Source organism: Equus przewalskii, chromosome 20, assembly GCF_037783145.1.
Source record: "Equus przewalskii isolate Varuska chromosome 20, EquPr2, whole genome shotgun sequence".
In the NCBI taxonomy this organism is placed as follows: Eukaryota; Metazoa; Chordata; class Mammalia; order Perissodactyla; family Equidae; genus Equus; species Equus przewalskii.
In genome coordinates, this window is record NC_091850.1 from 57,165,552 (window position 1) to 57,182,561 (window position 17,010).

The 17,010-nt window shown below is 47.1% G+C and overlaps 1 protein-coding gene across 14 annotated transcripts in view; it reads right to left on the bottom strand.

Annotated features, from left to right (window-relative positions):
• The window catches only part of CEP72 (centrosomal protein 72), a 42,744-nt gene that overhangs the window by 1,382 nt on the left and 24,352 nt on the right, over nucleotides 1-17,010 (bottom strand). For 11 of the 14 annotated variants that reach the window (XM_070587281.1, XM_070587284.1, XM_008524203.2 and 8 more), the window contains 5 exons: nucleotides 16,197-16,486; nucleotides 9,383-9,521; nucleotides 8,002-8,198; nucleotides 3,780-3,906; nucleotides 938-1,049 (listed from right to left, as the gene is read on the bottom strand). In XM_070587281.1, coding sequence (XP_070443382.1) covers nucleotides 938-1,049; nucleotides 3,780-3,906; nucleotides 8,002-8,198; nucleotides 9,383-9,521; nucleotides 16,197-16,486 — 865 coding nt within the window. Of the gene's footprint in view, nucleotides 1-937; nucleotides 1,050-3,496; nucleotides 3,706-3,779; nucleotides 3,907-8,001; nucleotides 8,199-9,382; nucleotides 9,522-16,196; nucleotides 16,487-17,010 lie in introns of all 14 variants that reach the window. The other 3 variants (XR_011530501.1, XR_011530502.1, XR_011530500.1) reach the window with 1 other exon arrangement.

Here is a 17,010-nt window from a genome sequence, read left to right on the forward strand (position 1 = left end):
GAGGGGGCCCCATCAGGAGCTGGGCATGGCCCTGCCTCGCCTGCCACACTCTGCACCATGACTGGCACGGCTCCCTTCCTGCTGCTCTCCGCCATGCATCCTTAGCTCAGTCTCATCTCTCAGGAGGCCCCTCCCCTCTGTAACTTGTGCCTGTGATGGCCGATGGGGTCTGTGGCCTGTAATCCCTGAAAGGTCACATCCTGCCTCCATCTATGACCTAGACTGTACCCAAACCCAGGGGGATGTGTGGTGGCCTCAGCCCCAGGAGAGAGAAAGGGGGGACAGAGGAAAAGGGAGAGGTGAGGGATGGGGACAAGAAGGGGCAAAAGCACTGGCCACAGGCCAGCCTCTCCGCCAAGGCCACAGGAGCCGGGGCTCACACAACTGCACCAAGTCCCGACAAAGCTGTCTCCACCTCACCCCACAACACACCTCCTCCCCACGACTGACTGCCTCTCTGTGCCAGCTGCCACCTGCCTTCCAGCACACAGTTCTTGGAATAAAAACGGAGGTTCTGCCTGGACATTTTCCACACTCCTAGTTCCCATCTCACACCCACTACACAGCCGGGAGTGAGGGCAGAAGCTCCACATGTCTAATTGAACAGACATGAACCAGGCTGAGGAGGAAGGAACAGGCCACAGGCCACGGCCCTGGGAACCAGCAAGCCACATTGCCTCTCACCATCCCTCACATGCCCCTCACCCCTTGGCTCCCCGGTCACACCTCGAGGCCACACCTCTCAGCTCACACCTCACAGAAAGCGCCAGCAGGAAAGGACTCGCTTTTCATTAAGATGTGGAAGCTCACAGAAGTCCTACACAAACATAATGACATGCGGGCCCGGAACAGCAACTGCCAGAGGCCTCACCAGCTGCTCCTGCGCCCTCCTGCGCCTCGACCCTCCCCACAGCTCCTCCCCCATGCCCCGCAGCACCTGTGGCTCTCCTGCAGCATCTGGGTGAGCTCCTGGATCTTGTCATAGTGCTCCAGATGCTGCTTTAGCTCCACAATCTCACCAGAGAGCCTCTTCACACTTGTCTGAAGTCCTGAAAGAGAAAAGAAGTAGCATCGTTTAGTGAAAGTTTTGAAAACTAACACAATTCTAGACTTTAAACTGGATCTGGGATATAAGAAAAAGAACATAGCTTGGAAAAGGTCAGTCTTTGTAAGCGACTCAAAGACAGAGATGAACACAGAAGGCCCTACTACACATCTACTCATTCCTGCTCCAGGCCCATCTCTGGCTCCCCTCCTTGGGGTCGAAGCCACAGGAACCTGTCCTCCAGACACCTGAGGAGCCACTCCCCTATGTGGAGGGCAGAGGGTGGTGGCAGAGGAGGCTGGCACCGGCTGGAGGCTCCTCCACTGGCCCTGCCTCCTGGCAGGGAAGGGCCTTCGGGTTTCTCTTCCTCTGAGCAGAGAGCTCTGCCTGAGGGGAGGGTCTGCGGCTCCGGGAGAAGCCCTAAGAAGCCCTGGGGCCACACGTCTCTGACGTGCCCCTGGTCCTGTGTCCATCACTGACAGAGCATGTGTCTGGATTCCATCTACACGACTCCTGTCTCTCTCTGGAGAGGGGAACTCGAGAGGGGAAGAAATATATTCTCGATTGACTCCCGAATCCAAAACCAGGACCCAAATAAATCCACATGCAGACACACCACTGCGGGACCACACAACACCAGAGACAATGAGGAAGCCAGGGTGGGAAGGCGATGGGCAAAGTGGTGACAGTGACGCTGACCGCAGGCTCTCTCACAATGAGCACACAGCAATGGCTAGGATGGGAAGACACTACTCAGAATCTATGTCCACCTAAACTTCCCTCCAGGGCGTGAATGAAAGGAATTCTGGGAAGAGGGCAGTGGCGGCATGGTTTTGGGATCCCCCAGAATTCCCACATTAGTCAACGCTAAGAGTAATTAGATGACAAAACCAAAGCCCCACAGACAACATCACAGCACCTGGTGATAAGGCAGCCTCAAGGCCCCAGACAACATCACAGCACCTGGTGATAAGGCAGCCTCAAGGCCCACAGACAACATCACAGCACCTGGTGATAAGGCAGCCTCAAGGCCCACAGACAACATCACAGCACCTGGTGATAAGGCAGCCTCAAGGCCCACAGACAACATCACAGCACCTGGTGATAAGGCAGGCTCAAGGCCCCAGATACGAGACAGCCACAAGTCCAGCAGGTGTCTGTACCTGCAGGGGAAGCAGCAGGCAGCAGTGGGCAGCGGACAGACCTGAGGGCAGCAGAGCCCCCAGTGTCTCCATCTTCCCAGGAAACCCTGGGGGCCAAGTAGGGAACCAGGGCTGACAGAGGGAGGCCTGGCCTTCTCCAAAGAGGGGAGACTGGGGGTCTGAGAAGCATGAGGGCTGGAGCAGCCTGTGACCCCTCGAGGTTGACCTACCCAGTCCCTTCCAGACCGCAGAGAAGTGGATGCTGAGGTATTCGGTCAGGCGGACACAACAGTAGGGGGCAGGATGAACAGGCACTAAAGCCCCGGAGGAGGCACCACATTTACCAGAGAAGTTAGCAAAGCGGCCTGACCTGCTCCTAAGAGCTCAGAACGAACTTCGTGTGTCAAAAGGAACAGATGAGCAGTGAGGTCAGACCCCACACAGAGCTACTGTGAGCACAAAGCACCTCCCTGTGGACACGAAAGCCACGCCCCAGAGCAGACCTCATCGCGCCCGTTTCAAAAAGAGCTGGAGACAAAAAGGAAACAACAGAGAAATGAAAGCACCACCTCAGTCAGAACTGAGAAGCTGAACTCATGCAAGATTTGCAACAAAGAAAAACTTAAGAAACGAAAGCTGTGCTGCGTGCGAGCGTGGTCAGTCCCTCCGCCTGCTTTGGTTGAGACTTCCATCAGGGCCTGTGGCCCTACCACTGCCCTTCTGTGACCACACACATGGCCACAGCATCAGCGTCTCACTCACACGACCGCCCGTGCCACACGACACAGTCTACACACACGGCCACAGCATCAGCGTCTCACTCACACGACCGCCCGCGCCACACAACACAGTCTACACACACGGCCACAGCATCAGCGTCTCACTCACACGACCGCCCGCGCCACACGACACAGTCTACACACACGGCCACAGCATCAGCGTCTCACTCACACGACTGCCCATGCCACATGACACAGACTACACATTTTTAAAATCCAAACCTTCAAGAGATCCCACTTCACCCCCAGAGAAGGTGGCAGCTTGGAGCACAGACACACCAACACCCCTTATCCAAAGTCCCAGTATCTGAACCTGAAATACTGAGGGTGCTGCTGTAAAAATGGCAAAACAGAATCCAAGTGAAGACAGGGCACGAACATGATCTGGGTCTGGAAGGAGCAGTGACCAGGGAGGACACGGTGCCTCCTTGGCAGAGACAGGCGGAGCAGAGGTGCGATCAGTCTGCACCCTCAGAGAGGCAGATGGACTAGGCACCTGCTGTCCAGGCGTCAGGACCACAGGACAATACCTGAGGTTTCCATGGAGTCGCAGATCCAAGCAGTGAGGGAGGACCTGCCCAGAGCTCACGTGGAAGCTGCTTCTCCCCTCTGGCTCAGCTCTCCTTCCACACACCTGGCCAGGCTTGCTCCAGGTAGGCAGGAGCATCACCCATGAGCCAAGACGACCCTCACAACAACCAGGATGACCCCATTTTACAGTATTTGCTGGTTCTGAATTCTGTGAATAATTTAAAACAAAGTCTACATATGAATATTCACCAAGTAATAGTACCAAATAAACTATAAACTTACCACTGATCTGCAAATTTAACGTAGCTGAAGCATCTGCATTTTTTACTTCTTTTTTCATGCTGAACAAGAGAGACTTTAAGCTGCTGTTCTCCTCCAAAGATTTGTCTAAATGTTGCTGCAAGTCATCCTAGGGACATAGAACACACTTAAAATAGGAAAGTCACATTCAGTAAGATGCATGTAGAAAATCACATGAAACCTACTGAAATCACCAGATCTCAGTTTCCTCTTGCACATCCTAATTGCTGGGGCACATGCAGGGTTTTTTCCTTTCTGACTTATTTCACTTAGTATGATGTCGTCGAAGTCCATCCACGTCATTGTGAATGAGAGGATTTCCTTCTTTTACGGCTGAATAACATTCCATTGTATACACACTACATGTTCTTTATCCGTCTGTGTGCCAATGGACACTTAGGTTGCTTCCATGTCTGGGCTACCTCAATGCTGCAATGAACGTGGACTGCAGATATCCCTTTGCGACACTGATTTCATTTCCTATGGGTATATACCCAGAAGGGGAATTGAATGGCTGGATCATGATAGCTGCATTTTAAATTTTTTGAGGAACTTCCATACTGTTGTTTGTAGTGGCTGCACCAGTTTACACTCCTACTAACAGTTCACCAAGGTTCCCTTTTCTCCACATGTTCTCCAACACTTGCTATTTCTTGTCTTTTTGATAATAGTCTTCCTAACAGGTGTGAGGTGATATCTCATTGTGGGTGGGTGTTTTCTTTTTTTTTTTTGGTGAGGAAGATGGGCCCTGAGCTAACATCTGTTGCCACTCTTTTCTTTTTGCTTGAGGAAGACTGGCCCTGAGCTAACATCTGTGCCAATCTTCCTCCATTTTGTATATGGGATGTTGCTACAGCATGGCTTGATGAGCAGTGTGTAGGTCTGTGCCCGGGATCCAAACCCGCAAACCCCGGGCTGCTGAAGCAGAGTGTGCAAACTTAACCACTACACTACCGGGCTGGCCCCTCACTGTGGTTTTGATTTGCATTTCCCTCATTAGTGATGTTGAGCATCTTTTCATGTACCTGCCAGCCATCTGTGTGTCTTCTTTGGAAAAATGTCTATTCAGATCCTCTGCCTTTTTTGTCTTTTTTTTTTTTGCTATTGAGTTGTATGAGTTCTTCATATAGTCTAGATATTAACCCCTTATCTGATGTATGATTTACAAATATTTTCTCCCACTCCCTAGGCTGCCTTTTCATTTTGTTGATGGTTTCCTTTGCTGTGCAGAAGCGTTCTAGTTTGTGTCATCCCACTTGTCTATTTTTACTTCTGTTGCCTTTGCTTTTGGTATCAAATACAAAAAATCATTGCCAAGGCCAAGTCAAGGAGACTTTTCTCTATGTTTTCTTTAAGGTTCCAGTCTTACATTTAAATCTTGTATCCATGGTGAGTTGATTTTTGCATATAGTGTAAGACAGGGGTCCAGTTTTCCCAACACCATTTCCTGAAGAGACCAGGTCCCTTCCCCATTGTAGATTCTTGATGTCCCTGTTGGAAATTAGCTGACCACACATGTGTGGGTCTATTTCTGGGCTCTCTCTTCTGTCCCATTGATATATAGTCTGTTTTTATGCCAGTAACATACTGCTTCTATAACTACAGCTTTGTAATACACTTTGAAATCAGGATGTGTGATGCCTACAACTCTGTTCTTCTTTCTCTAGATTGCTTTGGCTGTTCAGGATCTATTGTGGAACTAAAAAAAGAATACAAATTATAAGAAAAATAATTATACAAATTTTAGAATTCTTTTCTTCTATTTCTGTGAAGAATGCCATTGGAATATTTAAGGATTGCACTGACACTGTAGATGGCTTTGGGCAGTACAGACATTTTAACACAATTAATCTCCCAATCCATGAACACAGGATGTCCTTCCATTCATTTGTGTCTTCTTCAATTCCTTTCATCAACGTTTTATAGTTTCCAGTGTTAAGATCTTTAACCTCCTTGGTTAGATTTATTCCTAAATATTTTACTCTTTTTGATTTTATCATAAATGGGGTTGTTTCCCTGGTTTGCTTTCTGGATTAATCACTGGTGTAAAGAAACACAACTGATTTTTGTTACGCTGACTTTGTATCCTGCAACTTCACTGAATTTATTAGTTCTAAGAGTTTTTTCCTGGTGTCTTTGGGGTTTTCTACATACGTGGTCATGTCACCTGCAAACAGAGCTAATATACTTCTTCTTCCTTTCCGATCTGGATGCCTTTTCTTTCCTTCCCTGTCTGCTCCCTCTGGCTAGGACTGCCAGTCCTGTGCTGAACAGAAGTTGTGAGAGTGGACATCCTCATCTTGTACCGGATCTCAGAGGAAAAGTTTACAGTGTTCCCACTGATCACATTAGCTGTGGGCTTTTCATAAATGGCCTTTATTGCACTGAGGAAATTTTCTTTTATATTTATTTTGTTGAGAGTTTTTTTAATCACGAATAGACGTTGAGGTTTGTCAAATGCTGTTTCTGAATCTATTGAGATGATCATGTGGTATCTTTCAATCTGTTAATGTGGCATATTAATTTGCATATGTTAAACCAATTTTGCATTCCAAAAATCTCACCTGATCATGGTGTATAATCTCTCTGATGTGTTGTTGAAACACCAGTTTGCTAGTATTTTATTGAGAATTTTTATATCTATGTTCACCAGGGATACTGGCCTGTGGTTTTCTTCTCTTGTGGTGTCTTTGTCTGGCTTTAGTATTTTAACTTCATAAAATGAGTTTGAAAGTATTCCCTGTACTTCTATTTTTTGGAAGAGTTTAAGAAGGAGTGATATTAATTCTTCTTTGAATGTCTGGCATAATTCAGCTGTGAAGCCACCTGGTCCTGGGTTTTTCTGTTGAGAGGTTTTGATTACTGCTCAATCTCCTTATTTGTTATTGGTCTGTTCAGGCTTTATTTCTCTTCTTGATATAGTCTTGGTAGGTTGTATGTTTCTAGGAATTTACCCATTTCTTCTTGGCTACCCAATGTATTTGCATATAATCACTCATAATAGTCCCTCATGATTCTTTTTATTTCTGAGGCATCCATTGTAATGTCTCCTCTTTCGTTTCTTATTTTTAGTCTTCTCTTTTTTTCTTAGGTAGTCTAGCTAAGGGTTTGATGATTTTGTATATTTTTTCAAAAACTCAGCTCAGTTTTGTCGACTTTTTCTATCGTTTTTCTAGTCTCTATTTGATTTATTGATTGATTGATCTTTATTACTTCCTTCCTCCGGCTAACTTTGGATTTAGTTTGTTCTTCTACTTCTTTGAGGTGGAAAGTTAGGTTATTTGAGATCTTCCTTCCTTCCTTCTTTTTTTTTTAAAGATTGTCACTTGAGCTAACATGTGTTGCCAATCTTCTTTTTTTTCCTTCTTCTTCTTCTTCTCCTCTCCAAAGCTGCCCAGGACATAGCTGTATATTCCATTTGTAGGTCCTTCTGCCTCTGCCCTGTGGGATGCTGCCTCAGCATGGCCTGACAAGTGGTGCCATCTTGGCGCCCAGGATCCGAGCTGGTAAAACCCTGGGCCGCCAAAGCAGAGAGTGTGAACTTAACCACTCAGCCACGGGGCAAGCCCCTTTCTTCTTTTTTTAACGTAGGCATTTACGTGTGATGGTCTTATGGTGAGGTTACAAAGGACAGCGGCAGCCGTGTTCAGCCAGGAGTCTTAGGCTCTGCTGCCAGCCAGCTCCAAGCTGTGCTGGCTCTGGCTGTCCTTGGGTGCCACCTGGTGGCAGAAGGTCCCTCAAGTCCCAAAGGACATCTCAGGGCTGGCCGGCAAGGACCCCAGGATCACCTAGCTAACCACAACCTCTCTCCCCAGTGGTTTGGGGAGCCTGGGCCAGGGAACAGTGGGGCCACAAAAGCTCCACCCTCGCTCCGTCTCTCCTGCTCAGAAGAAGAGGTAGCCATCTGGGAGAGGCAGAGCTAGGACAAGCGGCAACGCTGCCATCTGAAAATCACTGTTGCCATGGGGTCTGGGAGTGACACAGCCAGGCAGTGCCCCTGGGGGGCAGGAGTCCCCGGTGGTGGGGAAAGCCTGGTGGGGGAGGGTGGCTATGGTTGTGGAGGGCAAGAGGGGAGCCCCAATGCTGTGGCCGAACAGCAGTTGAGGGGAAGTGCGGAGTCAAAAGGCCCTCCTCGTTCTGCAAAGTCCAAACATTTTCACCCCATCTGTGAACAAACAGAACTAACACAAGGGGCGCAGCTCACCATCTCCTTCCGCGTGCTGCTGAGTTCCGACTCTACCTCACTCATCTTCACACTATGCCGCTGCTGTTGCTCAGCAAGGTGCTTTTGCAGAGATTTATTTTCAAGAGTCAGGTAGCTAATCTCTTCATTCACAATTGTTGAGTTGTCCTGAGTTGCTGTAAATTCTTGAGCAGATGACAAAATATGTCTTGCCTGAGCTAGGAGCAAAAATCAAATACTATTATAGCACTTATGTTGAAAGGATAAAGCATAAACAAATTATGTTCACTATATTTTGAGTAACACAGACTACATGCCTCAAGAACACTGACCACTGAAGTGACCTCACTTGGGTTTCTTTATGTCCAGTAGTGGGTGGGAGGCGGAGAAGAGCAGAAAAAGTCTCCTTCTAGAGCAAAGGAACCTCTGAAGAGAAGGCCGTGACTAGGACGGTTTGGCTGCACGCCCTAGCAGACCACCATGCTCTCTTCCATAGCACTGCTTGCTCCTGGCCGGGGACCTGCTGTGCAGTCTGGCAGCTCCACCACTGGGGACAACAGCTGGGTCTCACAGACGAGTCCCGCTGCTAGCCCTATCAACAGGGTGTAGTTTACAGGGTCGGGATCCAGTGGCTCCAACTTCTCGGGGCATCTTGATTCCAGAGGAGAAGCTGAGGGGCCACGACACTGAGCAGAGTGCTCAGGAGCCTCTGGCAGTGGCTCAGACGGCAGCTCCAGGCAGAACCCCAGGTCTGCCAGGAAGGAAAGAGCTGGCAAGTTCCGCTCCCAGTGGGACCCTGAAGGCTGCACCCCAGGCTGCGGGAGAAAGAGAAGGTAGCCCTCGGGCATGCAGCATCTCCTCACCTCACACCAACTCTGGATGCAGGGGTCCCCAGTGTGCTCCTGCACCCAAGCACCAGGCAGAAGCAAACCCAAGTCCTCTCTGGGGAGGGGCCATCCTCCTGGGCCTCAAGTCATTTGTACCAAAGCTCAGCCAATCCAGGGCCTGCACCCAAGCAAACCTTCAGAGGGTTTGTTCGGAGCAGACAGCAGCAGCTTTTAATCTCTCCAATCCCCACATAAAAACAGCAAAGTGAAGCAAACACCCAAGAAAGCATTTCCAACAAAACCAGGCAACAAGGTGCACTCCATGAACCCCCAGTGCAGCAGGTGGGAAACCAGCAGCCACAGGCCTGCGTGGTGCTTGCCTGAGTCGCGCTTGCGTGTCACACCTCAGGGGCCCAGCCTGCAGCAAGCAGGGACAGTGACAGCTGATGAGGAGGGTCCAAAGGGAACAGAGCCCAGAACCCAGGAGAAGGAAAGCACCGCAAGCAGAACGCTGCCTGGAGGGTGGGCCCACACGTGGGTCTGCATCGACAAGCAACTGTCCCTTCCTGACTCACCCAGGAACGCCTCGTTGCCACGCAGGGACTTGCAGCCACTCCAGTACCTGTCCACCAGGTCCAGGAGCGCCTCCAGGAGCGCCGCCTCCAGGGCAGTCTTCTTCCCAGGTGGCACAGCAGAGCGTGATTCAGGAGATAGCTGCGATAGAGACAAAATCACGACACCAGTTTTCATTCCTGAAACCAGTGGGTTACTACGTGAACACAGCTTCTAAGCCTGGCACACTTGTGTACCCACCACGCACAATGCTGACACCCTCATCCCACGGAGACCTGCACGAGGGGGCCCTTCACACTTCACAAGTGGTAACAGGTATAGGGTTATGAGTGCACTTCCTCATGTAAATGTGGTTTAACATTAATAATATGTATATGTGCCTCGTTGTGTTATGATTAATATACAGAGGGAACACAGGGCATTAGTAACAATGAGGTTAATTCCTATTAGCATAATGGTAATGGCAGACCGTGACAATGATGACACTACTTCGGACAGTTCTCCGATTAGGTTAACTGTTGTGGGGTAAGGCCAGACGGCTGAGACTAAGAGTCATCAGGCTGCTATCAGCGGGAGGAGCGCACGTACTCCACAAGGTACACACAAGGTACTCCACAAGGTACCACCAGGTGCAAGCACTGTTCAGCCATGAATGTGTTCCTGCTTTGAATCTGCTCGACAGAATGATAAGAGGTGAGGCTGTAACTATCGGGGCTGTGGCTCCTCTTTACCTTCGTGGTGTCTGAATAAGAGTCACTACAGTTACTAGGGCTGTGTGGCTGACAGAGGGGTATGCCATGAGAGATTTTAAGTCTGTTTGACATAAACAAATAGAGCTGGTTGTAATTATTCCTCATAAGGATGATATGAGGAATGGATATGCCAGTTTGTTAAGGGATTTAATACTGTCAGAATTCGTGGTATTCCTTAACCACCTAGTTTTAATAGAACAGCTGCAAGTACTGTGGAGCCGGCAATGGGGCTTCTGTGGGTGCTCCTGGTAATGAGGGACGAAGGCTGGAGGGAGGTGTTTTTCACTGCGAATGCTATTCTGCATGCCAATCACAGGGAAATGCTGGACCAGGACCTGGGCGTTGTTTGGATTCAGTATCGGATTATTGGGAAATGTAATGAAGCTGTCAGGTCTGGGATGAAGATCAGTGCAACAAGAAGTGGAAGTGATCCTACTAACAAACAGACAGGAAACAGTCCTACGTCTAGTCGTTCTGTTTCATCTCCTCTGCGAGTAATAATTAGTGTTGGGACTAATGCTGCTTCAAACAATGTGGAAGAGAATTAGTTCTGCAGCAGTGGACGTTCTAATTACAAACGTTTATAGATGATCAGTACTGCACTACATAATTTTTTTCAGATTAAATGTTCTTTGGAGGGGCCGGCCTGGTGGCACAGCAGTTAAGCGCGCACATTCTGCTTCAGCGGCCCGGGGTTCGCCGGTTCAGATCCAGGGTGCGGACACAGCACCGCTTGGCAAGCCATGCTGTGGCAGGCGTCCCTCATATAAAGTAGAGGAAGACGGGCATAGATGTTAGCTCACGGCAAGTCATCCTCAGCAAAAAGAGGAGGATTGGCAGCAGATGTTAGCTCAGGGCTGATCTTCCTCCAAAAAAAATTGAAAAAAAAAAAGCTTCTTTGGATAGATGGTATTGAAGAAGCCATGTGTCAGTGCTAGCAGGGCAAGAGTTAGCGCCAATAGGGAAGTGGAGAAGAGTATCAGTGAAAAATTAAGGCTGTTATTCAGTTGATTTAACAGAGATAGGCTAATAAGCATAATAGACTATAAGTTGTGGTATTAATTCAGATTGTTATTTTTTGATAGTCATGTTAATGCTATTAATATAATAGTTGGAATAATAATTTTTAGTACTGGAGAAGGTTAAGGTTTTGTACATAATTAATACCCTAAGTACTGGATACTATAATTAGTAATGATCGTCCCTGTGTACTGCACAGCTTCGCAGGCTACAAATACTAATTAAATAATAGGTATCATGCTGGCTAATGTAAAATGGGCATTTAAGATTATTACACTTGCTATAATAAATAATGATAATATTACACCTTCTAAGCATAGTAATGATGATATTAAATGGGATCAATATATTAGTGATCCTATAAAAGATATTGTAAATGGTAAGATGATGTTAATATGGACTAGATGTTAATATGGACTAAATATTAAATGGGACATTTGATAATTATGAAATAAATCACAATTTAATGAGTCAAAATAATTTGTTTTAATTTAAACTAATCATCACACTCAGTTCATTCTAGCCTTTTTGAGCTCATCCATAAGATAAGCTAATGGTGAGTAATGAAATTGGAACTAGTGCTATGGTAAGCATGGTTCTTGATTATTTGTTTGGGATGCTCATGGTAGGGGTTGGAGGAGAGCAATTTCCAGATCAAATAACAGAAATGTGATGGCTACTAGAAAAAATGTTATAGAGAAGGGCAGGTGTGCTGATCCTATAGGGTCAAATCTGCACTCAGAAGGGAGAGATTTCTCTCTGCAGACATTTAGTTGGGGTAATCAGAATGCGATAAATACAAGTAATGAGGCTTACAGTGTACTGATAATGTCATATAAGGTTTTATTCTTCTTCTTTGGGTTGTACTGAAACTCATCGAAAGTCAATTGTACTATTTAATACTAAAAGAGTAGGATCCTCATCAATAAATAGAGACACATAGGAACAATCATACCACATCTACAAAATGTCAGTATCAGGTAGCTGCTTCAAATCCAAAAGGACTGTTAGATGTAAAATGAAATTTTAGTTGATGTAGAAAGCAGACGATAAGGGAAGTAGAGTCTACAGTTAAGTGTAGTTGGTGGAAGCCTGTAGTTCTGAAGAATCCTGACCCATAAAAGCCATCTGAAATGTAATGACGTTTTGTGGTACTCTGCGGCTTCTAAGAGAGTAAAGTAAACCCCTAGTGAGATTGTAATAAATACGGCTTGAAGTACATGCTTGCGATTTCCTTCTATTAAGCTATCATGTGCTCAGGTGATGGAAACTCCAGATGCTAACAGTACCGAGGTCTTGAGAAGAGGTACTTCTAAGAGATTTTGGGGGTGAATGCCTCAGGGTGGTCAGCAGCCACCTAATTCGGGTGTTGGGACTAAGCTTGAATGGTAAAAGGCTCAGAAAGAGCCAAAGAAGAAAGACTTCTAAAATAATAAAAAGAATTATACCATATGGGAGTCCTTTCTGCATGACTGGTGTGTGATGGCCTTGAAATGTACTTTCTCCAATGACGTGCTGTCAAAATTGATATATGGTTAATACATTCATTAATGAGCCTAGGAATAATAGGAATGTTGAGTTAAAGTGGAATCATATTACTAGTCCAGACGTTATGAGAGCTGAAAGAGCTCCTGTAAGTGGTCAAGGGCTGGGACTGACTATGTGATCTACATGGGTTTGGTGTGTCACACAGGTATCATCATGTAAACAGAGGCTCACCAAAAGAGTAAATGCATGGGCTTGAACTAGGGCCACTGCCAATTCAAGAACAGCAAGTGAGATAAGAATAATACAGGCAATGAAAGCTGTAGTGGGGCTGATATTTATCAGGGCTACGGTGGCTCCTCCAATTGGCCGAATTAGGAGGTATCCAGTAGTAATGTTAGCTGTTTGTTGTATAAACTAGCAGTTTCAATAATCACTAGTAGAGGAATGAGAAAAACAGGCGTTCCTTGAAGTAAATAAGGATGCTTTTTTGTTTCATGTCAGAACACTGTTATCACTGTTCCTGCTCCCAGGGAAGAGCAATTTCTAAATTGTTTGATAGTTGTGTAATGGCTGTGAATGAGCATGGTAAAAGGCCCAGTAGGTTTGCTGAGCTAATAAATAGGATGAGTGATGTAAGTATTAGGACTCAAGTTTGTCCTACATGGTTGTGAATAGATATCACTTGTTTTGATATAAGTTGAATTAATCATTGTTGAACAGAAATTAGATGGTTGTTAGTCAGCTGGAAGTAAGGAATATAACGGTTGGAAATACAATGATCAGAATAATAAGAGGTAATCCTATTGTTGGGGTAGCCAAAGAGGTAAATAAACTTTTGTTCATTTTGATTCTCAAGGGATAATATGCTTTAATGATTTGATTGTTTCTAGTTCTGGGTTTGAGGGATAAAAGTGCCTTGAAATTTTTAGTTGAAATCCAATAAGTGATGTTATAATTACTGATATAATAGTAGCAAATCATGCTGATGTGTCCAGCTGTGGTATATCATTAAGGAGAGATTTAAACTCCCAGTCTTCAACTTGAAAGGTTAATACTATACAGCTTCTTAATGATTTTATAGTATGGAAAACAGATCACTTTTCAAAATATTTTAGTGGGACTAACTGAAGAATAACAGGTATAAAGCAGTGATTTGATCTGCAGATTTCTGAGCACTGCCCACAGTGCACGCCTGGTCGTGCAGGTGAGAGGGTTGCTTGGTTAGGCGTACCCCTTGGTTAGGGGTAGCATCTGTGTTCAGGCCTAGACAAGAAACAGCTCACAAATGCAGGACATCTTCAGATGAAATAAATATTCAGATTGTTCTTTCTATAGGTAAAACCACTCAGTTATCAACTTCTACAAGTCACAGTTCTCCTGGTTTTAAATCTGATGTAGAAACTACAGAGGAGTCAAAATTTAAATCTTCATCATCTGTATCTTCACAGCTTCAGTGTCATCCGTGGCTTACAGTTCTAACAGTTAGGGAAAGATTATTAATTTCGTCTATTATATAGAAAATTCATAATGATGGTAGAGTAATTAGAATTGAACTACTAGCTGGTAAAATGGTTCAAATTGTTTCTACTTCTTGTGCATCTATAGTACTTGTGTGGGTTGATTTAGTTGTTAACATTAATGAAATAATGTATAATACTAAAGAGCTAATTAGGAAAACAATTATTAGCGTGCAGTCATAAAAGTGAAGAAGTTCTTCTCTAGCAGGGATGTCGCATCTTGAAAGCCCAGTTGAAATGGATATGCCACAGAGATATAAAGGGATTTAACCCGTAATTTAACTTAGACAAAGTTATGTAACTTCCACTAATACCCCATTTACTGAGAAAGACATCATGATTTTGGTTTTGGCTTGAAACCAGTTAGAGGAGGCTCGATTCCTCCTTTTTTATTTTAAATTTACGCAAGTAGGTTCATCAAATATATGCTATGGTGGGGAACATTCACACACTCACTCAAGGCTGGTAGTAGTTGATTCTATTGATACTTCTTGTTGGAATGTGAATTCTTCTCAAGTTATGAAAATTATTAATTTGTAAGTGAAATAAATGACCCAATAAATGAAATGGTGTTTCATGTTGTATATGCATCTGGACAGTCGGATAGCGTCATGGTATTCCCAAGAGGCCAAATCTGCAGGGGTATGGGCCCACAGGATTCACCTCCTGGCCCCCTGGACGTGTGGCCCCGCGCAGGTTACGAGAGCTGAGTGTCCACATCTGTGGGGTGGGGATGACACCCCACACCAGGAGGAATGGCTAAAGGAAGTATGGAGGAAACTAGACCACATGGTGCTACATGAAATCCACGCCACAGTCTGAGGGCTAAGGCTGTGGGACTCCAGTTCCCAAGGGACAGCTTCCTCTGGGCCCTCCGGAACCAGCCTGCAGTCTCTCCTGGAGGGTGGGGACCCTCAGAGGAAGTCTCAGCCTGAACGGTCCCCGGCACCCAGAAGGCCCCGAATGTAATGAAGTCACACACTGGACCAGACGGAGGTCAGGCCAGGATAGTGCAGGCAGGAGAGGCTGCCAGCAGAACCGTCAGGGCTACACCACCCAGTGCCTGACCACACCAGTGCCCCAGGGGCCTCAACACACAGCCAGCCGTCATTGGCACTCGCATCAGTGCTCTCTTTTCCTCCCTATAGAAACTCTTTTACCAATTTAAAAAATTTACGGAAGAAAGAGAGATGGCTCCTGCTCTTCTGCCCACTTTCTGAGTGTCTAGGGAACACTTACCGGGAGTTAAGGATTTGGAGAGGGGGAGGGAGTAAATGCCACACCTATCTCGGCCCCAAACAGCCAGGACTTGGCCAATAACTGACCACTTCCCTCATTTTTTTCCATTTCCAACTCAGGGCCAAAACACTTCCCTAACCCACCACACCGGCCGCCCCCTTCTAGTGAGCCGGCCCTGCCTCCCCAGGCCCACAGCCCCATCAGGGCACCTGCTCCCCGCTCCGGCCACTGTGACGCTCTCCCCTCCTCGGCCTGCCTGGGGGTCTCTGCCACACGCAGTGCCGTGGCCAGCCCTGCCTGGCTGCAGCAGTGGAGGTCTTCACTTACTACCACAACTTGGAGTATGTCTCCAAGTCTCCAACCGGGCCAGTGAGAAAGCAACAGAGGCATCATCCACGTGGCTTTGGGTCACTCTGAGGGTGGGAGAACCCTCACTCCCTAACCAGGATGAGTCTTTGGAAAACTATGAAATGCACGTCCAGGGACCCCTCACGACAAGGCCATTGATGGCTCCGGCTGGCCGAGACGACGGATTCCAACTCTGGAGACAAGTGCCCTTGTAAGCACAGGGCGAAACCACCTCTCCCCTCTGCAACGTGACCTCTGCCTCGAGGCGCGGCATTGCAGGAAGGGGCACGGAAGCACACTCCTAACGAAGCAGGGATGACAGGCGCTAAGGAAAATGCGTTCAACAGCCACACTCACCACGGGATCACAGTAATGCTGAAACAGCAGACGTGGCGTCACAAAAGACAGCAGGCCCTCGCTGTTGCCACCAGCCACTCAGCTCTCCCACTCACCTCTCTGTTGCTGCTCATGCCGCGGGGCCTCTGCTCTTCCACATGAGAAAAGGCCCTCTCGCTCCTGCCCTCTGAGATGTTCGGCCTGCCCAGACTCTCCTGGGGGCTCGAGGGCCCACTGGCCCTCTCCAGGCAGCTCAGACAAGCCTGGTCTGCAAGTGCCTGGAATTTCCCGCCAGGCATTCTTCGCTTCCTGTACTTTTCAGGAGCAGGCAAAGGATTAAACACTTTTTGTGTTAACAAGCTTGACTTCTGAGATGAGGAGGCTGAGTCCTCGATGTCTGCGGAGTCTGTAACAGAGGGAAGAACAGAGCCCTCCTCAGACCAAGTTCTCGGGGCTCAGGGACCAGTACTGTAATTTTAAAAGGTGTGTGGTGTGCACGCACACACAAATATGGAAAATCCGTCAAAAAGTGACGAGACTAAAGTAATAACTTTAATAAATGAATCAGCCAATTACTGCTTCCTTGCCAAAATTATGTATCACAAAGATGGGTCAAGTGAGCAAAAACTTAAAATTTGGAAATTACAGAGGATTTAACAATCTTTCCTATGGGAGATTCTTTTAACATACTGACACCTAAGACCGTCCCCCAGCCACTGAGCTACTCCCCCAGGGTGGGTGTCCAGCGAGCGCTGCCCAGCAGCAGGACGAGGCGAGGGCTCTCCAAAGGCAGGCATTGTCTGGGCCTCGAGGGCCCAGCCCGCCCTGCTCGCCTGCTGAAGCTCCCCAGCGCTGAGTCCTGGGACCCCCCTCTGCCTGGACTCTGCTCTCTGGACTCTGCCCAGCCTCACTCCCTACGCCCCAGGCTCA